The sequence below is a fragment of the Brienomyrus brachyistius genome, chromosome 11, assembly GCF_023856365.1.
Source record: "Brienomyrus brachyistius isolate T26 chromosome 11, BBRACH_0.4, whole genome shotgun sequence".
Taxonomy (NCBI): Eukaryota; Metazoa; Chordata; class Actinopteri; order Osteoglossiformes; family Mormyridae; genus Brienomyrus; species Brienomyrus brachyistius.
Window position 1 is genome coordinate 13,698,070 of NC_064543.1, and position 21,377 is coordinate 13,719,446.

Below are 21,377 nucleotides of genomic sequence, written 5' to 3' on the forward strand. Positions count from 1 at the left end.
GTTAAATCATGGATAAGCAGTATGACAACTGGACTGCATGCAATATTTTGAGGAATTATCTATAAATTAGAGTTCCAATACAAAACGATAATGCGAATATAGGGTGCTTCCATGATCCGTGTACGAGAGCAAAGTGAAGTCAAGAGACAAATCTCGTTTGGTCGTGAAGCGAGGAAGTGGCCCATGAAACTGGTTGGAACAGGTTGTACCCCCTTCGCTGATAGCGCTCGCATATCTGCAAGCGCTTTGCCACATCGGTAAACAGACAAGACAAATAACGGCGCTTACACACCTAGGTGCCCATGTGCCTGATGTAACGCAGCACGAATGTTTTACACGAATGTAAAACAAACCGTTTTCCAATTTCCATTTACGGTTGGTCTAATCAAATTGGTGAAAAATAAATAGCAAATAGTTTAGCAAAAAATAAATTCTTAAAATTTTCCGCACAGCATACAACCGCTAGCCTATATACGTTTTGAAAGCGTTATATGTCCCATAAGTAATGCAAATTCAGTTATCTTTGTTTGTTAATATAACACTCTGCACTTTCCACACTTAACCACTCACTAACTCGGAAATTCTGTTTCCAATGCATTTTTTTTAAATTAGCTAACTTCTTTCTAGACTTGCCAAAAACCAATCGCAGAATTTTTTTTCCAAAATCTGATTAACGGGATTTCATTTCGCATCTTCAAAAGGGAAACGTCGCTATTTGCAGCTTACCTTTTGTCAAGGTATAGCGCAGTTCACAAACTGTCTCTTCTCAGTCGGAAAAAGATACAAATCTTCCCAGATTTTCAGCGGCTCAGACCTTTATATTTACTGGGTTTTTGGCTAAATAGCGCACATGCGCAGTAAGCTTCCGTAGAGGTTGGTTGGTTGAATTTAGTCAGCAGCGTCTTTCTGTCTTGCAGGCTGAAGAAACGAAAGTGCAACTATTTCTTGCATCATGTCAGGACACTTCTTCATGTGAATTAGTGATGGGGGCGGGGGAACAAAACTCATCTTTTTTCGACTAGAGAGATATAATGCAGCAAATATTACAATTTATCAACTGAAAAAGAAAGACAGAATTATGAAAGATCCTAAAGGATTAACATCCTTCTGTTCCAGTTTTCACAGCATGCAGTCTCTATATGTCTAGGTACTGTGAGGATACAGCGAACTCCTTTTAAGAATCCATCCATCACAATAAGATTATTTCAGTAGACGATACAGCTCATAAGTGTCTGGAAGCATTCAAGGACCTTAAAGTTAATTAATGACCAGGACCTGATGGCTAGAATTCTGAATTCTACAAACTGTTTGCTGAAGATTTATCGCCCGTTTTGCTCAACGTTTTTACGGGAAGTGTGGAAATGGAAATTAGCACGCCTCGGGGCATCATTACTAATTCCAAAACCTAAGAAAGACAACTAGAGTTTTGAAAATCGGCATCCAAGGACCCTTCCAAACAACAATTATAAAGTATTGGAATCTGTTTTGCTAGCAGAATTAAATATGGTTTGTATTCTATTGTAGATGGTTCACAATCAGGCTTTATGAGAAAATGACACGTTGCAAATAATATAAGATCAGTACTAGCTCTTTTACATTACAAGGGCTTCTGGATACTGCCTAAATATCAGAAAATATCAACTGCTGACTGTTGAAGAGTCTGCTGTTACATCTGCCTGTAATACCAAAGCACCAAATGACTTACTTAGGAATAATACTTATCAAAGAACAAAGCACTAGATGTCATCAAAACCTTACCCCTGTTATTGAAAATGAATTAATGGCTGCAATGAGACCTGTCAATTAAAGGTAGAATATTACTTTCAGAAACTGATGGGTTATCTAGACTCACTTATGCAGCTCTCTCTAGACGTGTCAGGATCGGTCCCTGTTCTGTCCTGCAGCCATACAGCAGCCGAGATAGCAGGCGAACACACTATGTATGTAAATAACGGGATACAGGAAAACCATCTGCTGGTCAGGAGTCAGGAGGCAACACAGGATGAAGCACTGGAGACAGGATGAGTGCGACCCTGTATGGCAGGTTCAGGAAGCTAGTAACAAAACTAACAAGATGCAAAACGAAAAGGACAAAGAACTGCATGGCTGGCTAAAGGGCAATTTTAAGTACAAAAGAGATGCTAGTGGAGCCATTGATAAAACCAAAGTCATTTGCGTTGTTTGTTACAAGGAACTTGCCTATCATCGAAGCAGTTCTAGTTTGAAATACCACCTGAACTCAAAGCATGTTTTAGCAAGCTCAGTAGTCACCTCACCTCCGGCTGCGACAGTCAGCAAGCTCCGCCAAACCACGCTGACTGAGACGAGTCACCGCAAATTAAGTAAGTCTAGAAGGGGGGCTAGGTTGCGTGCTAAACTTTGTCACACTGAGAAAGGGGAACAAACTGGAACACAGGCAGGAAGAGAAGGGGGGCTCCAGCCCTCCTCGTAGTGTAAGTAAATTCCGGAAAGCAGAAGGTACATTGACAGGGTCATGGTGACATTAAGCTTACGCTCGACCTGCGGGGACATAACAAGGGAGGGGGTCGCTGATGCTGCTAAATTGCAACATAACAATACAAGGTAAAAGGGAATGGGTGTGGGGACTAATGCCAGCAATTTCAAAACAACAGTTGTATGTTACGCCAACTGGAAAGATACCAACAAGAACAGTAGACGCCCTAAACGGGGTATAAAAGCTAGACACAGACAATAGGGAGCTGAGCTTCCCTTGGTGTGTACTTTTGTGCATCTGAGGGTGGCTCCCGGATCGATCTGTACAACAAATAAAGAGAGCTGACTTACAACCATCCTTTGCCTCACGAATGCATCTTTTCCTCATCAACGGACTCGGTGGAGTCTAACTCCAACAGTCTACATCGCAATCATTAACAAATGCGATATCTAAATGGATTGCAATGGACTGTAGGCCTGTTAATGTTATGGAAGACAAGGGGCTTATGGATGCATTTCGAATCGCTTCCTCCGACACAACCTACACACTACCGTCAAGAGGTACAGTACTTTCGAGAATAAATCAGCTGTATGACACACAAAAAATATAAAAACGGGACAACTTAGCTCATGCTAACCATGTGGCCCTAACCGGAGATCACTGGACGTCGATCCGTAATTACAACTATCTAGGTGTTACTGCGCACATCATCGATTTTGACTGGAAACTTACGTCCTTCGCGTAAACTGTGCTGAAGTCAGTCACACGGCACTATTCTGATGCATGTGCCGAACAGTTTCTAACAGTGGCTGACGACTGGGGAATCCAGGAAAAGGTGACCATAGTCGGAACTGACAGCGCACGCAACATGGTCCCAGCGGCAAGAAAGCTTCCCTTTCATCACATGCCGTGCCCTGCCCATATATTACAGCGGACCATTACTGTTTGCCTCTCTGATAGTGGATTCGCGGATACAATGACAAAGTGTCGCAAAATTGTTGCACATTTTAAGCACAGTCCTGCTAATACAGAAGAACTTCATCAACAACAAATTTCACTAGGACAACAGAGAGAGCAACTGATACAAGACATGTCAACGAGGTGGAACTCGTCACTCAATATGATCACCTGTCTCTTACGGAATGAAGAGGCTGTTAAGACTACGCCCAACAGAAACACAAGTTAGTCATGCTGACTGCATCTGAGTGGGACAAACTGCACAAGCTGCAGAACCTTCTTGAACCATGCAAGTTACATTACATTAGTACCATGTTATATTATTGTTGTTTTATGCATGTTGTCATAGACTGTGAAATGGAATATCATGCCTAAATGCTCTTACTGAGATTTACAACCCTAAAAATATATTTTTAAAGATTTTTAAGATGTCATTAAATTAACCAATGAAAAAAAAGTATTTTCCAGTAAATCACCCTTTGTAATTGATGCTAAATAAATTAACTTATTTTGCCTAAACTAAATACACTGAACATTATTTATGGTTTGTATTATCTTCTACTTCAGGTATGTCACTGAACTCCTTGGGGTGAGGCTTATGTCTTCTGCTCTGTAGTGCCTCCTGCATTCTGCCACCTTCACCATGTAATGAGAGTCTCTGATGAGGATCCAGCCTATGTGGCTGGGTTCAAGACTGCCTTCAGCAAGGACCTTGCCGAACGCCAAGCTGGCATGAATGGAGAATGGCTAAAACTAGCTTCAGCACTTGACCCATGTTTTAAGGACTTGAAGTGCCTATCAAGAGGAGAGAGAGAACAGGTGTGGTCTAGCCTTGAGAAAATACTAGAGGAAGGAGGACTCAGCGCAAATGCTCCACAGCCTTGTGAGAAACATGAGCCAGCTAAGAAGAAGAGAATCCTCCTGCTGGGTTCAGACTCTGATTCAGAGGAAGAAAATCACCATAGCAATGATTTACATCATTACAGAGCTGAGCCCAGTATTGCAATGGATCAGTGTCCTCTAGAGTGGTGGTCAGCTCATGCCAGAGCCCATGCCACACTGTCTTCCTTAGCTCGCAAACATTTGGCCAACCATGCAACCACAGTACTATGCGAAAGACTTTTCTCACTGTCTGGCACTGTTGTGCAGAATAAAAGGCCATCTTTAAACTCAGAAAATGTGAACAAGTTAGTCTGTCTTAGCAACTGGTTAAATACAATAGTATTAAACAGTAATAAACAAAATTGTCATGGTCGTTGTTACCTTAGACATTGGTTTATGTTCAGTAAAATTAAAGCTGTCATTTGTAACCAATTGTGACATTATAACCAATGTCATTGGTTTGTGTTCAATAAGTTACAACTGTCATATACTGTAACCTAATTCATAGGTTTGTGTTCAGTCAGTGATAAAAATGTCATGACCATTGTAGCCTAAGTTATAGGCTTGTATTCAATAATAAATGGTAAAAAACTGCTTCTTGTAATGTCTGTATGTATGTGCGTTTAAATGTGATTAATTAGATTAATTAATCACCACACCATGTAATTAATTAGGTCAAAAATTTTAATCGCTTGACAGCACTAATTTATATATATACACACACACTACGATGAGTTGGTGGCCCATCTTTGGTTGTTCCTTACCTTGTGTCCGTAGCCTACAGGATAGGCCCTGGACCCCCCCAACCCGGAACAGGATAAGCATCTTCAGAAAATATATACATTCAGTGACAAAATTTAAGCATCCAGACTTGTACCTGTATGAATCTGCATGTGGTGAAAGGTCATGTGACTGCATCACAACGACTAATATCAGATCGGATAGGCAAGAGTTGACAGCATGGACACACGGCTGGTCAGTAGGGTGTGGCACCACCCCACCCCGGGCCTGGATATATGTGGCAATACAGCGTAGAAGGGAGTCATACAGCCATTGAATCCATTGTAAGTCGGCCTACAGCTGTCTTAACTTGCTTTAAAGATCCTGCAGAATGGTATTGGGTCTAAGTTAACATCCGAGCTGATCCTACACATGTGGAATTGGGGAAAGACCGGGGGACCTGGCTGGTCATTTTAGAACCTCAACATGACGCAGGCACTCCATCAGCACACGTGCAATGCAGATAGGCATTGTCTTGTTGATAGACTACCATGGTGCTGTTTCAGAAGGGGTAAGACATGCAGACCCTGAATGTTACTGATGTAGCACTGTGCCATCAGGGTCCCCCAAATCACTTCCAGAGATGACCTGAAATCATACCCTATGGCTCCTCACACCATGATGTCATACCCTATGGCTCCCCACGTCACGATGCCAGGAGTAACGCCGGCGTGTCACTCCAGAATATTAGCAGGATTGGTCCTTTTCCATCTGTGCCACTATACACATCCACGAGTCATCTATGGTAATGCTGAACTGAGATTCATCACTGAACGTGGTACGACACGGTCACAGGAATGGGGCATGGTGCAGGCAGGAAAAGGAGGTGATGATCCACTAGCGACTCTGACACAAGGGGGTTTATTATGAAACTAAATACACTGGATAAAACTACAAAGGAAAGGACCATGAGGGAGCAAAAAGCAAAAAGAGGAAAATGACAAGGAAACAAGGTCCAGGAACAAGACAACACAGGGAGCTAGAACAGGTAAGGGACCACAGCACAAACTCATACTACAGCAAAGAGTAACATTCTAGCACAATGATCAACTAAGGCCCTGAACTAAGGCAGGAACATAAATATACAAACCGAACCGAGTAACAACACAGGAGGAGTGACACATGAAAGAATTAACCAATCAGAGAGGGTGCAGGACAACGAGAAATCAGGTAGAGTTATCCTGACGCACAGGGAAACGGGTCAAATAAACGTTATCAAGGAATCAAGAGATCAACAGGGAAACTAGAAAACAGAGGAATATAACAAAGAAAATAAAGTAACACATAATCAAGGGCACAAAACAAAAACCAAAACAGAACACAAACTAGGAACAAGAAAACTAAAATAGAAAATAAACACTGGGGAACAAAATTCCAATAGTTACAAAGAGGAAGCTGGTCTCAAACTTAGGGTTTGAAGGACACAGGGAGGACAGGATGGCCAGCGATACCTTCTGGCCAAATGTGAGGTGAAGACATAAAAGGTTGAGGAGGACAGATGCTGACCCTGACAGACACCACTGGTCAACAGTCCACACCTCCTGGTTATGCCACTACTTCAAATGCAGCCATCTCTGCACTGGTGTTAACAACAGCCGACACATGGGACAGTGAACCCATAGTCTGCCTGATGCCAGTCATCGAAAGAGGGATGACACGGGGCGCTGTAAGGAGTCCAATACCTGTGTCCGGGTGGCAGGTGCAGATGTCATGGGGTTCTGTAATGCTTGGTGTAGAATATGACGATCCTCCCTTGGTGTGGTCTGTCCGTATATACACACACACTGTTCAAGAAAAATTAAAGGAACACTTTGAAAACACATCAGATGTCAAAGGAAAAAAAATCATGCTGGATATCTATACTGATATGGACTGGGTAATGTATTAGGAATGAAAGGATGCCAACTCGTTTCATGGAAATGAAAATTATCAATCTACAGTGGGCTGAACTGAAAAACACCTCGAAAATTAAAGTGAATAAATGATGCGACAGGTTAGTCCAATTTGCCGAAATGTCATTGCAGTAACATTAAAATCTGGAGTCTTTTTCAGACAGCATAGGGCCCAAGCTAGGTGAACACCCTGAATGATGCGAGGCCATTGCAACACTCACACATTATGGGCAAATTGAGATTCTGATTCCTCAATCTACATGGTTCTAGTGACAGAATGCTAAAATATAATTGTCTGCTACATCGGAACTCTATTACTGCTGAAAGTAATTCATGGACATTCAGAAACAGCCCCTTTCTGCTAATTTTTGTACCATGTTCCATTCTGTGTTCTGGACTTCATCCTAAACGCACTAGACCAGAATATTCAGGCTATTAAGCCCTTTACAGGTTGGCTTAAAATCTATTTACACATTACGCCACTTGTCTTGCCCTCTATCAAAAGCATATGATGCCTGTTAGGGTTATCTTCTTCTAAAGATACGCTGGAAACCAACCAGTCTCTGAACACAGAACAACACAGACAGCTGTGATGACTTTTTACTTGCTGCAAGGGAAGCCCGGTCCTGACTTCGAGGTGTCAGCCTCTCAGCCTGACACAGCCAACTTCGAAAGAGGAACTCCCCTCGCAGTGTCTTTTATTAAGGTACACAAACAGGATATGCAAATAACATTTAACATTGTTTATCACCATGTATGGGGTGGAGATATTCAAGCGACAGTTCTTAAGAAGTGTTATTGCTAAATTAAGATCAAGCTGCTGCAGGGTGTTATTTCTAAGAAATGGCATCTAGCCAAATGACAATAAAAAAGTACATATTTCTCTAACAATGCCGGTTCATTAAGGTAATTTTTATTAATTATTTGACCATTTCATAACCATGGTGACTTGGAAAGCATTACTTAGGATTTATATTTCGAGAGAAAGCAAACAGAATAAAAACACTACAGCGTAATAAAACTACCTTCATAACATTAAAATGGTGAGAGAAAGTCAATAACAATGTTTTGTACTTAGTATTTATGTCTTAAAAAGAAACAGAATCACAAAAGTAAACCATACATTTCATAAGATCGATAATATAAATACCAGCCATTACAAAGGTTTCTCCATCAAAGGGATTTAGAAACTTAGCAGTAATCAGATACAAAATACATTGTGTATATGTGATTGTGTACGTATACCTGTGTATGGGGTGTTGAATGAAATGCTAATTAAATCCACATAGTAAAGATACATAAAAACACTGCTGTAAATGCACATAGTTCAATTCAATACAGTTTCTACAGTTGCATGATTATAATGTTTATTATCATATGTTTGTTATTGATATATACAGCTGTTTAGGTATGTTAGGTTATTGAGGTGTTATTACATGCCGCTTATGAATGTTCTATGAATGCATTATTAAAGTGCACTGAATATTCTACAAATGCATTATGAAGGTGCAATTAATGTAAAGCGTAACCAACGATGACTATACATATCAATAACTAACAACAGCAGAAAAGGTAGATTGGGTCAAAGCTTAGGATAGAAAAAAAACATTTGGTCATATATACACTACTTACCCTGTAGTGCCTGTGATGGACTTTTTGTCCAATTCTTGCTCTTTCATTTCACGAAAATAACATACAGTTGTATTCTAGCTCTGGAGATGGCCGAAACAAAAAAATGTCTCATAATTGTCTCCTGACTCCAGTGAACCGCTGGATTAATCACAATGACGATGTTTCTCTCCAGACCAGAGAATCTGCGAACTGAGTCAACTACAACCACATTTTCATCTATATTCTCTGCTGGACCCAAGGGAAGGTCAATTGTCCTGTTTAAATGTCCCTGATATGAGGAAACATCATCCAAAGTTGAAACGAGAATGGCAATATCTTTTGGTGAGTTTCCTTGTTTTTGTAGGTCTTTAACCAATGATGTCAGTTTGGATATAACGCAGTTTTCTGTTGCAATTATCTTTTTATAACAACCTTGAAATGAGTGCATGCAGATCTTCTGCTTAATCATTTTCCTCATGTGTCCCTCTACATCTTTCTGAACTTCAGATATATCCTCTCTTATTTTGTCAAGTTGCTTGCAAACTACATCGTGTACAGCCACGCTATTCCGCAAGGATTTGTCTAAATTAATTTTATTGGTTTGTCTTGAGGGTGACGGTAAACCACTAGGTAGTGTGTGACTCTGCTGAAAGTAATCAAGAAAGACCCAAAACACACCATTGTCTGGTTCTACTACCCGTTTTGCTTTTTTATACCAATCTCCATCCTCCAGCCGGAAATTCTGGGCTTCATCCACAATTATGTGCTTGATATCTGGAAATTCTCCTTTCATGAAGTATGACCGTGTTACACTGCAACAAATGTTTTCTTTTCTGAAGAAAAAAAGCTTTGTTAATTCTGGTGATATCAGAAAGAGGCATTATTTTACATAGTTGCGAATAATAAAGAAACTCTGGAAACATACCTTATAAATTCTTTTAGTGGTGCGTTCTCACAGATGTAAAGGATATTACCTGCTTCACATCCAAATGTATTTTTAATCCTCTTGATTACCAGGGTTGCCAGCACAGTCTTCCCTGTTCCAGGATAGCCGTGAACAAACAGTTCTCTTATGTCCTCTACGTCAAATTTTGAGTGAAGGATTTCAAACTGCTCAAATGTGAGTAAATTCAAGAACTCTTCCCCTAACTGATTACTGAGTGCTGAAGTGAAGCTCATTACTACAATCACCAGGGCCCGTAGTAAGGCTCTCACTACCCCCATGTTCTCAGGCTTGTAGCACTCTGGGTACTGATGCCCTATCACAGTACCAGCACTACTCTGATCTCTTGCTATTAACTGCCCTGTCTCACAGTTCACCAGTTGTGGGATCACACAGACCCATTCAGAATAGCCTCCAAGATTCACAAGCTTCCGTTTGAGGTGGAAGGCAGTATCCTTGGCATATTCCCACAGATCAGAGCTTCCATTTTCCACCATGAAGAAAAGTTTAGGGTAATCCTGTTCACAGATCAGGAGGGCTTCACAAATAACCTCCTTGTTTTTCGGTCTGTCAATATCAACTGCCCAGCTGTTGGAGAGAATCATGACTCCTCGACTGGCTTCTGGCATCAACTTTTGAAGGTTTGGATACTTTTCCCATAATTTTATCTTAAGGTCATCAGGTGTAATTGTTATTCTTCCTTCATAAACTGTAAAAACAACAGCACAGGTTTTTTTTAAATATAACCTTTTCACAATCAGTAAAAACAGGAATCAAATGTCTTTTGGACTTACCAGGGAACAATTTGTGCTGCAAAGAACTTAGGTGGTCATCTTTGATCCCATAGACCGGCTTGCATTTTTGAGGAGCAGCACTTGGACTGAGCATTTTCTCAAACCGTGCACATAACTCCTTATCTATATACAAGGGAACAGTTATGGTCAAGGATAAGATCTGTGTTTATCGAATCATTTTCCTATCATAGCCAAAAAACAAAAGACCTGTACCTGGATCAGTTATCTGCATCTTCTCCAACCAAACTCCAACCTGTATCTGACACACCTCTGTGCCCTCAAGATGCCATGAATCCGGATGTCTTTCAAAAACAGTGCAGCAAAACTTTGGAATGTGTATGGCCACAACGTACAGAGACTCACTGGCATTTCCCCCAAGGACGTCGAGGATGCGGACTTCCACAGAGCAGTCATTCTCCTGAGTGCAGCCTGAGAAGTGAACTGAAATGACCTTGCAGCATATGTCTTCTACTTCTCTCTTTATGGAATTCTTCTCAAGACCGCTGCCACATCCAACTACTTTTTTTGTTTTATCATCAACACCAATGAAGAGGTAGCCACCATCTGTGTTGGCAAAGGCACTTCTGTACTTTGGAATGATATCTTTAATTCTTTTATAAAGGTTTTTTTCTTTACTAAAACTCTTCAGCTCCACATTCACACTCTCCCCAAATGGTAACTCTTCTCCAAGCTGAACTTCCTGTCTTTCAAACAGCCGCTGACCATTGGCTCTATCTCCAGAAAAAAAGCGGCGTCTCTTTGCAGCAGGCTCATCACCTTGTTGATTTCTGTTCGTCTTCTGCTTCATTAGGAATTCTGTTACTGCACTATTTTCAACATTTAAAGCTGATGTTCCAGATCTAATTCGGAGGCCAGTGTCAATACTACAAAGACGAACCCGACCCCCAGTGGAGCTCCATGTTTTCACAAAAATGAAGAAGTTCATCCCTATTTGTAAAAACCCAAAGTAATCTTCTACAGCCGATGGATGAACCAGCTGTTTCAAAGCCACTTCTAGGTCCAGGCCTATACCCTCTGAGCAATAGCTGTAGTTCTCATTCTTGACCGCCGCGCAGACTATCCCCCCACCAGAGTTCAGCAGGGCAACCACAGCTGTTAAAATACTCTGTTTCTGCTTCTGCTTTTCAGTCTTCTGTTGCATGGTGTCTCTGGCATTCTCACCCAAGGTTACATCTCCCACAAAAAGAAACTGATCAGGGAGCTCACTGCATTCCAGTGAAAGACTCTCAGGTTTTGATAGAGCCATCAGCCTGAATATTCTGTGATAATAATGAAGAGATGCAAGTTATTAAGTGCAAAGCTGGCAGCATATGGACAGTGTTCACCTGTTCAGTCATCTTTACTCATCACTCCCCTTATTTTCCATCCATCCATTCATTTTCCAAACCGCTTATCCTACAGGGTCGCGGGGGGTCCGGAGCCTATCCCGGAAGCAATGGGCACGAGGCAGGGAACAACCCAGGATGGGGGGCCAGCCCATCGCAGGGCACACACACACACCATTCACTCTCACATGCATTCCTATGGGCAATTTAACAACTCCAATTAGCCTCAGCATGTTTTTGGACTGTGGGGGGAAACCGGAGTACCCGGAGGAAACCCCACTACGACATGGGGAGAACATGCAAACTCCACAAACGTGACCCAGCCAGAGACTCGAACCCGGGTACAGTTTTCATTCGATTATAATAATTTAAACATCACCAGCTATCAGAATTATGAAATCACCATTATTTTATTTTATGTTAAATCATGGATAAGCTGTATGACGACTGGACTGCATGCAATATTTTGAGGAATTATCTATAAATTAGAGTTCCAATACAAAACGATAATGCGAATATAGGGTGCTTCCATGATCCGTGTACGAGAGCAAAGTGAAGTCAAGAGACAAATCTCGTTTGGTCGTGAAGCGAGGAAGTGGCCCATGAAACTGGTTGGAACAGGTTGTACCCCCTTCGCTGATAGCGCTCGCATATCTGCAAGCGCTTTGCCACATCGGTAAACAGACAAGACAAATAACGGCGCTTACACACCTAGGTGCCCATGTGCCTGATGTAACGCAGCACGAATGTTTTACACGAATGTAAAACAAACCGTTTTCCAATTTCCATTTACGGTTGGTCTAATCAAATTGGTGAAAAATAAATAGCAAATAGTTTAGCAAAAAATAAATTCTTAAAATTTTCCGCACAGCATACAACCGCTAGCCTATATACGTTTTGAAAGCGTTATATGTCCCATAAGTAATGCAAATTCAGTTATCTTTGTTTGTTAATATAACACTCTGCACTTTCCACACTTAACCACTCACTAACTCGGAAATTCTGTTTCCAATGCATTTTTTTAAATTAGCTAACTTCTTTCTCGACTTGCCAAAAACCAATCGCAGAATTTTTCTTTCCAAAATCTGATTAACGGGATTTCATTTCGCATCTTCAAAAGGGAAACGTCGCTATTTGCAGCTTACCTTTTGTCAAGGTATAGCGCAGTTCACAAACTGTCTCTTCTCAGTCGGAAAAAGATACAAATCTTCCCAGATTTTCAGCGGCTCAGACCTTTATATTTACTGGGTTTTTGGCAAAATAGCGCACATGCGCAGTAAGCTTCCGTAGAGGTTGGTTGGTTGAATTTAGTCAGCAGCGTCTTTCTGTCTTGCAGGCTGAAGAAACGAAACTGCAACTATTTCTTGCATCATGTCAGGACACTTCTTCATGTGAATTAGTGATGGGGGCGGGGGAACAAAACTCACCTTTTATTGACTAGAGAGATATAATGCAGCAAATATTACAATTTATCAAGATGGTTTGTATTCTATTGTAGATGGTTCACAATCAGGCTTTATGAGAAAATGACACGTTGCAAATAATATAAGATCAGTACTAGATCTTTTACATTACAAGGGCTTCTGGATGCTGCCTAAATATCAAAAAATATCAACTGCTGACTGTTGAAGAGTCTGCTGTTACATCTGCCTGTAATACCAAAGCACCAAATGACTTACTTAGGAATAATACTTATCAAAGAACAAAGCACTAGATGTCATCAAGACCTTACCCCTGTTATTGAAAATAAATTAATGGCTGCAATGAGACCTGTCAATTAAAGGTAGAATATTACTTTCAGAAACTGATGGGTTATCTAGACTCACTTATGCAGCTCTCTCTAGACGTGTCAGGATCGGTCCCTGTTCTGTCTTGCAACTATACAGCAGCCGAGATAGCAGGCGAACACACTGTGTATGTAAATAACGGGAGACAGGAAAACCATCTGCTGGTCAGGAGTCAGGAGGCAACACAGGATGAAGCACTGAAGACAGGATGAGTGCGACCCTGTATGCCAGGTTCGGGAGGCTCAGGTGGAGCAGGACCCATTGGGTCAGGCTCTGACGACTCAGGAGGAACTATGTATGTATATGTATTTATATATATACACACACACTGCGATGAGTTGGTGGGCCATCTTTGGTTGTTCCTTACCTCGCGCCCGTAGCTTACAGGATAGGCTCTGGACCCCCCCCAACCCTGAACAGGATAAGCAGCTTCAGAAAATATATACACTCAGTGACAAAATTTAAGCATCCAGACTTGTACCTGCATGAATCTGCATATGGTGAAAGGTCATGTGACTGCATCACAACCACTAATATCAGATCAGATAGGCAAGAGTTGACAGCATGGACACACGGCTGGTCAGTAGGGTGTGGCACCACCCCACCCCGGGCCTGGATACATGTGGCAATACAGCGTGGAAGAGAGTCATACAGCCATTGAATCCATTGTAAGTCGGCCTACAGCTGTCTTAACTTGCTTTAAAGATCCTGCAGAATGGTATTGGGTCTAAGTTAACATCCGAGCTGATCCCACACATGTGCAATTGGGGAAAGACCGGGGGACCTGGCTGGTCATTTTAGAACCTCAACATGACGCAGGGAGTCCATCAGCACACGTGCAATGCAGATAGGCATTGTCTTGTTGATAGACTACCATGGTGCTGTTTCAGAAGGGGTAAGACATGCAGACCCTGAATGTTACTGATGTAGCACTGTGCCATCAGGGTCCCCCAAATCACTTCCAGAGATGACCTGAAATCATACCCTATGGCTCCTCACACCATGATGTCATACCCTATGGCTCCCCACACCATGATGTCATACCCTATGGCTCCTCACACCATGATGTCATACCCTATGGCTCACCACACCATGATGTCATACCCTATGGCTCCCCACGTCACGATGCCAGGAGTAACGCCGGCGTGTCACTCCAGAATATTAGCAGGATTGGTCCTTTTCCCTCGGCGCCACTATACACATCCACGAGTCATCTGTGGTAATGCTGAACTGAGATTCATCACTGAACGTGGTACGACACGGTCACAGGAATGGGGCATGGTGAGGCAGGAAAAGGAGGTGATGATCCACTAGCAACTGACACAAGGGGGTTTATTATGAAACTAAATACACTGGATAAAACTACAAAGGAAAGGACCATGAGGGATCAAAAAGCAAAATGAGGAGAATGACAAGGAAACAAGGTCCAGGAACAAGGCAATACAGGAAGCTAGAACAGGTAAGGGACCACAGCACAAACTCATACTACAGCAAAGAGTAACAGCTAACATTCTAACACAATGATCAACTAAGGCCCTGAACTAAGGCAGGAACATAAATACACAAACCGAACCGAGTAACAACACAGGAGGAGTGACACATGAAAGAATTAACCAATCAGAGAGGGTGCAGGACAACGAGAAATCAGGTAGAGTTATCCTGACGCACAGGGAAACAGGGGTCAAATAAACGTTATCAAGGAATCAAGAGATCAACAGGGAAACTAGAAAACAGAGGAATATAACAAAGAAAATAAAGTAACACATAACCAAGGGCACAAAACAAAAACCAAAACAGAACACAAACTAGGAACAAGAAAATTAAAATAGAAAATAAACACTGGAGAACAAAATTCCAATAGTTACAAAGAGGAAGCTGGTCTCAAACTTAGGGTTTGAAGGACACAGGGAGGACAGGATGGCCAGCGATACCTTCTGGCCAAATGTGAGGTGAAGGCATAAAAGGTTGAGGAGGACAGATGCTGACCCTGACAGACACCACTGGTCAACAGTCCACACCTCCTGGTTATGCCACTACTCCAAATGCAGCCATCTCTGCACTGGTGTTAACAGCAGCCGACACATGGGACAGTGAACCCATAGTCTGCCTGATGCCAGTCGTCGAAAGAGGGATGACACGGGGTGCTGTAAGGAGTCCAATACCTGTGTCCGGGTGGCAGGTGCAGATGTCATGGGGTTCTGTAATGCTTGGTGTAGAATATGACGATCCTCCCTTGGTGTGGTCTGTCCGTATATACACACACACTGTTCAAGAAAAATTAAAGGAACACTTTGAAAACACATCAGATGTCAAAGGAAAAAAAATCATGCTGGATATCTATACTGATATGGACTGGGTAATGTATTAGGAATGAAAGGATGCCATCTCGTTTGATGGAAATGAAAATTATCAATCTACAGTGGGCTGAACTGAAAAACACCTCGAAAATTAAAGTGAATAAATGATGCGACAGGTTAGTCCAATTTGCCGAAATGTCATTGCAGTAACATTAAAATCTGGAGTCTTTTTCAGACAGCATAGGGCCCAAGCTAGGTGAACACCCTGAATAGGATGCGAGGCCATTGCAACACTCACACATTATGGGCAAATTGAGATTCTGATTCCTCAATCTACATGGTTCTAGTGACAGAAAGCTAAAATATAATTGTCTGCTACATCGGAACTCTATTACTGCTGAAAGTAATTCATGGACATTCAGAAACAGCCCCTTTCTGCTCATTTTTGTACCATGTTCCATTCTGTGTTCTGGGCTTCATCCTAAATGCACTAGACCAGAATATTCAGGCTATTAAGCCCTTTACAGGTTGGCTTAAAATCTATTTACACATTACGCCACTTGTCTTGCCCTCTATCAAAAGCATATGATGCCTGTTAGGGTTATCTTCTTCTAAAGATACGCTGGAAACCAACCAGTCTCTGAACACAGAACAACACAGACAGCTGTGATGACTTTTTACTTGCTGCAAGGGAAGTCCGGTCCTGACTTCGAGGTGTCAGCCTCTCAGTCGAACTCAGCCAACTTCGAAAAAGGAACTCCCCTCGCAGTATCTTTTATTGAGGTACACAAACAGGATATGCAAATAACATTTAACATTGTTTATCACCATGTATGGGGTGGAGATATTCAAGCGACAGTTCTTAAGAAGTGTTATTGCTAAATTAAGATCAAGCTGCTGCAGGGTGTTATTTCTAAGAAATGGCATCTAGCAAAATGACAATAAAAAAGTACATATTTCTCTAACAATGCCGGTTCATTAAGGTAATTTTTATTAATTATTTGACCATTTCATAACCATGGTGACTTGGAAAGCATTACTTAGGATTTATATTTCGAGAGAAAGCAAACAGAATAAAAACACTACAGCGTAATAAAACTACCTTCATAACATTAAAATGGTGAGAGAAAGTCAATAACAATGTTTTGTACTTAGTATTTATGTCTTAAAAAGAAACAGAATCACAAAAGTAAACCATACATTTCATAAGATCGATAATATAAATACCAGCCATTACAAAGGTTTCTCCATCAAAGGGATTTAGAAACTTAGCAGTAATCAGATACAAAATACATTGTGTATATGTGATTGTGTACGTATACCTGTGTATGGGGTGTTGAATGAAATGCTAATTAAATCCACATAGTAAAGATACATAAAAACACTGCTGTAAATGCACATAGTTCAATTCAATACAGTTTCTACAGTTGCATGATTATAATGTTTATTATCATATAATGTTTGTTATTGATATATACAGCTGTTTAGGTATGTTAGGTTATTGAGGTGTTATTACATGCCGCTTATGAATGTTCTATGAATGCATTATTAAGGTGCACTGAATATTCTACAAATGCATTATGAAGGTGCAGTTAATGTAAAGCGTAACCAACGATGACTATACATATCAATAACTAAAAACAGCAGAAAAGGTAGATTGGGCCAAAGCTTAGGATAGAAAAAAAACATTTGGTCATATTTACACTATTTACCCTGTAGTGCCTGTGATGGACTTTTTGCCCAATTCTTGCTCTTTCATTTCACGAAAATAACATACAGTTGTATTCTAGCTCTGGAGATGGCCGAAACAAAAAAATGTCTCATAATTGTCCCCTGACTCCAGTGAACCGCTGGATTAATCACAATGACGATGTTTCTCTCCAGACCAGAGAATCTGCGAACTGAGTCAACTACAACCACATTTTCATCTATATACTCTGCTGGACCCAAGGGAAGGTCAGTTGTCCTGTTTAAATGACTCCGATATGAGGAAACATCATCCAAAATTGAACCGAGAATGGCAATATCTTTTGGTGAGTTTCCTTGTTTTTGTAGGTCTTTAACCAATGATGTCAGTTTGGATATAACGCAGTTTTCTGTTGCAATTATCTTTTTATAACAACCTTGAAATGAGTGCATGCAGATCTTCTGCTTAATCATTTTCTTCATGTGTCCCTCTACATCTTTCTGAACTTCAGATGTATTCTCTCTTATTCTGTCAAGTTGCTTGCAAACCACATCGTGTACAGCCACGCTATTCCGCAAGGATTTCTCTAAAATAATTTTATTGGTTTGTCTTGAGGGTGACGGTAAACCACTAGGTAGTGTGTGACTCTGCTGAAAGTAATCAAGAAAGACCCAAAACACACCATTGCCTGGTTCTACTACCCGTTTTGCTTTTTTATACCAATCTCCATCCTCCAGCCGGAAATTCTGGGCTTCATCCACAATTATGTGCTTGATATCTGGAAATTCTCCTTTCATGAAGTATGACCGTGTTACACTGCAACAAATGTTTTCTTTTCTGAAGAAAAAAGGCTTCGTTAATTCTGGTGATATCAGAAAGAGGCATTATTTTACATAGTTGCGAATAATAAAGAAACTCTGGAAACATACCTTATAAATTCTTTTAGTGGTGCGTTCTCACAGATGTAAAGGATATTACCTGCTTCACATCCAAATGTATTTTTAATCCTCTTGATTACCAGGGTTGCCAGCACAGTCTTCCCTGTTCCAGGATAGCCGTGAACAAACAGTTCTCTTATGTCCTCTACGTCAAATTTTGAGTGAAGGATTTCAAACTGCTCAAATGTGAGTAAATTCAAGAACTCTTCCCCTAACTGATTGCTGAGTGCTGAAGTGAAGCTCATTACTACAATCACCAGGGCCCGTAGTAAGGCTCTCACTACCCCCATGTTCTCAGGCTTGTAGCACTCTGGGTACTGATGCCCTATCACAGTACCAGCACTACTCTGATCTCTTGCTATTAACTGCCCTGTCTCACAGTTCACCAGTTGTGGGATCACACAGACCCATTCAGAATAGCCTCCAAGATTCACAAGCTTCCGTTTGAGGTGGAAGGCAGTATCCTTGGCATATTCCCACAGATCAGAGCTTCCATTTTCCACCATAAAGAAAAGTTTAGGGTAATCCTGTTCACAGATCAGGAGGGCTTCACAAATGACCTCCTTGTTTTTTGGTCTGTCAATATCAACTGCCCAGCTGTTGGAGAGAATCAGGACTCCTCGGCTGTCCTCTGGCATCAACTTTTGAAGGTTTGGATACTTTTCCCATAATTTTATCTTAAGGTCATCAGGTGTAATTGTTATTCTTCCTTCATAAACTGTAAAAACAACAGCACAGTTTTTTTTTAAATATAACCTTTTCACAATCAGTAAAAACAGGAATCAAATGTCTTTTGGACTTACCAGGGAACAATTTATGCTGCAAAGAACTTAGATGGTCATCTTTGATCCCATAGACCGACTTGCATTTTTGAGGAGCAGCACTTGGACTGAGCATTTTTTCAAACCGTGCACGTAACTCCTTATCATCTATATACAAGAGAACAGTTATGGTCAAGGATAAGATATGTGTTTATCGAATCATTTTCCTATCATAGCCAAATAACAAAAGACCTGTACCTGGATCAGTTATCTGCATCTTCTCCAACCAAACTCCAACCTGTATCTGACACACCTCTGTGCCCTCAAGATGCCATGAATCCGGATGTCTTTCAAAAACAGTGCAGCAAAACTTTGGAATGTGTATGGCCACAACGTACAGAGACTCACTGGCATTTCCCCCAAGGACGTCGAGGATGCGGACTTCCACAGAGCAGTCATTCTCCTGAGTGCAGCCTGAGAAGTGAACTGAAATGACCTTGCAGCATATGTCTTCTACTTCTCTCTTTATGGAATTCTTCTCAAGACCGCTGCCACATCCAACTACTTTTTTTGTTTTATCATCAACACCAATGAAGAGGTAGCCACCATCTGTGTTGGCAAAGGCACTTGTGTACTTTGGAATGATATCTTTAATTCTTTTATAAAGGTTTTTTTCCTTACTAAAACTCTTCAGCTCCACATTCACACTCTCCCCAAATGGTAACTCTTCTCCAAGCTGAACTTCCTGTCTTTCAAACAGCCGCTGACCATTGGCTCTATCTCCAGACAAAAAGCGACGTCTCTTTGCCACAGGCTCATCACCTTGTCCCTTTGCCAATTTTTTCTTTTTCTTCTGCTTCATTAAGAAATCTGTTACTGCACTATTTTCAACATTTAAAGCTGATGTTCCAGATCTAATTCGGAGGCCGGTGTCAATACTACAAAGACGTACCCGACCCCCAGTGGAGCTCCATGTTTTCACAAAAATCAAGAAGGTCATCCCGCTTTGCGAAAACCCAAAGTAATCTTCTATAGTTGATGGTTCAACCAGCTTTGTCAAAGCCGCTTCTAGGTCCAGGCCTTTACCATCTGAGTAGCTGTAGTTCTCATTCTTGACCGCAGCGCAGACTATCCCCCCACCAGAGTTCAGCAGGGCAACCACAGCTGTTAAAATTCTCTGTTTCTGCTTCTGCTTTTCAGTCTTCTGTTGCATGGTGTCTCTGGCATTCTCACCCAAGGTTACATCTCCCACAAAAAGAAACTGATCAGGGAGCTCACTGCATTCCAGTGAAAGACTCTCAGGTTTTGATAGAGCCATCAGCCTGAATATTCTGTAATTATAATTCAAGACATCAAGCATTTTTACAGCTTTACACAATGTTTCATGCAACTTCAGAGTTTACTCCATTTTAAATTATGGATAAGTGGTACGAGAAATGGACCAGTGGATTATTTTGCATACATTTATAAACTGCCTATCAATACATTATTATGACTTTATCCAAATGTTTGACTTTAGCTAGCAATACATTTTCAGCAGGCTTTAATTAAATTGCTAATATTGACATGTGTCAAAAGAAAATCTAATATAAAGGTTTGTTCTAAATCTATTGTTATCCAATATAGCCATCAAAATCGTGCACAATGGGGCATTAAGTAGCTAAAGTATCACATAATGGGAAATGAAAGACATGTTTTCTTAACTTAATAAACTACACATAAGGCATTGTCAACTTACCGCGGAAGCTATCTCGTATTCTTAATTTATATCGTATTATAATATATTATCAGAATATACACGTCTGAACTCGGATTTACCGTGACTCAGATTCTTATATTTCCCGGGCATTTTGGCCAATCATATCCCGAGATTACGTCATGCACATGCGCACCGCCTTATAATGGCTGTAAGTTGGACTCGTTTCCTTTGTCACCGATTCTGTTCATACTTTTATTGTTTGTCTTCCGAAAGACAAACAAACAAGAAACACGAACTAGTCAAACCGCATTAAAAGCTTTATAAAATATCTTAGTACATTCATAGCGATATTCTTTTTTCGAGAGGCAAATAAACTATAAACAAACCAAAAACACTAACAAGTCTGGTAAAAATCTGATATTGCATGCTAGGATACTGTGTACGGTCACGATATGGTATTCTATAAATCGAACACGTGTAATTACATTTATAATTATTAATACATTTAACAAAATAAACATTTGTAAAGATTTATAAAATAGAGTAAC

General features: G+C 40.9%; 2 protein-coding genes across 11 annotated transcripts in view; both read right to left on the reverse strand.

Moving 5' to 3' along the window:
* Positions 1-15,743, reverse strand: part of LOC125751533 (schlafen family member 13-like) — a 26,254-nt gene extending 10,511 nt beyond the window's left edge. The window contains exons 1-2 of one of the 7 annotated variants that reach the window (XM_049030476.1): positions 15,610-15,743; positions 727-918 (exon numbers count right to left, since the gene is read on the reverse strand). The gene's annotated coding sequence lies outside the window, so the exon portion shown is untranslated. The other 6 variants (XM_049030472.1, XM_049030471.1, XM_049030475.1 and 3 more) reach the window with 6 other exon arrangements.
* Positions 7,560-20,971, reverse strand: LOC125751534 (schlafen family member 13-like). Of its 4 annotated transcripts, none has more exons than XM_049030480.1 (5): positions 20,869-20,957; positions 19,389-20,461; positions 19,173-19,298; positions 18,361-19,087; positions 7,560-9,410 (listed from the first exon to the last, which is right to left on the reverse strand). In XM_049030480.1, the coding sequence occupies exons 2-5, from the start codon at positions 20,446-20,448 to the stop codon at positions 8,642-8,644; spliced, it is 2,682 nt and encodes an 893-aa protein (XP_048886437.1). In that variant the 5' UTR covers positions 20,449-20,461; positions 20,869-20,957; the 3' UTR covers positions 7,560-8,641. The 4 variants fall into 4 exon arrangements, with proteins under 4 accessions (XP_048886437.1, XP_048886439.1, XP_048886440.1 ...); XM_049030482.1 differs by lacking the exons at positions 18,361-19,087; positions 19,173-19,298 and adding exons at positions 9,503-10,229; positions 10,315-10,437 and having other exon boundaries at positions 20,869-20,891; XM_049030483.1 differs by lacking the exons at positions 18,361-19,087; positions 19,173-19,298; positions 19,389-20,461; positions 20,869-20,957 and adding exons at positions 9,503-10,229; positions 10,315-10,437; positions 10,528-11,594; positions 12,806-12,997.
* Positions 20,972-21,377: the final 406 nt, after the last annotated feature.

What these genes read in the sequence shown, in the direction of transcription:
- LOC125751534 (XM_049030480.1), bottom strand. Translation starts at nt 20,448, where the DNA reads ATGGCTCTATCAAAACCTGAGAGTCTTTCACTGGAATGCAGTGAGCTC. An exon ending in GATGCAGATAACTGATCCAG is followed by an intron (nt 19,299 to 19,388) that starts GTACAGGTCTTT and finishes TCTTGTATATAG; the next exon opens with ATGATAAGGAGTTACGTGCA. An exon ending in CCACTAAAAGAATTTATAAG is followed by an intron (nt 9,411 to 18,360) that starts GTATGTTTCCAG and finishes TTTTTTCTTCAG; the next exon opens with AAAAGAAAACATTTGTTGCA.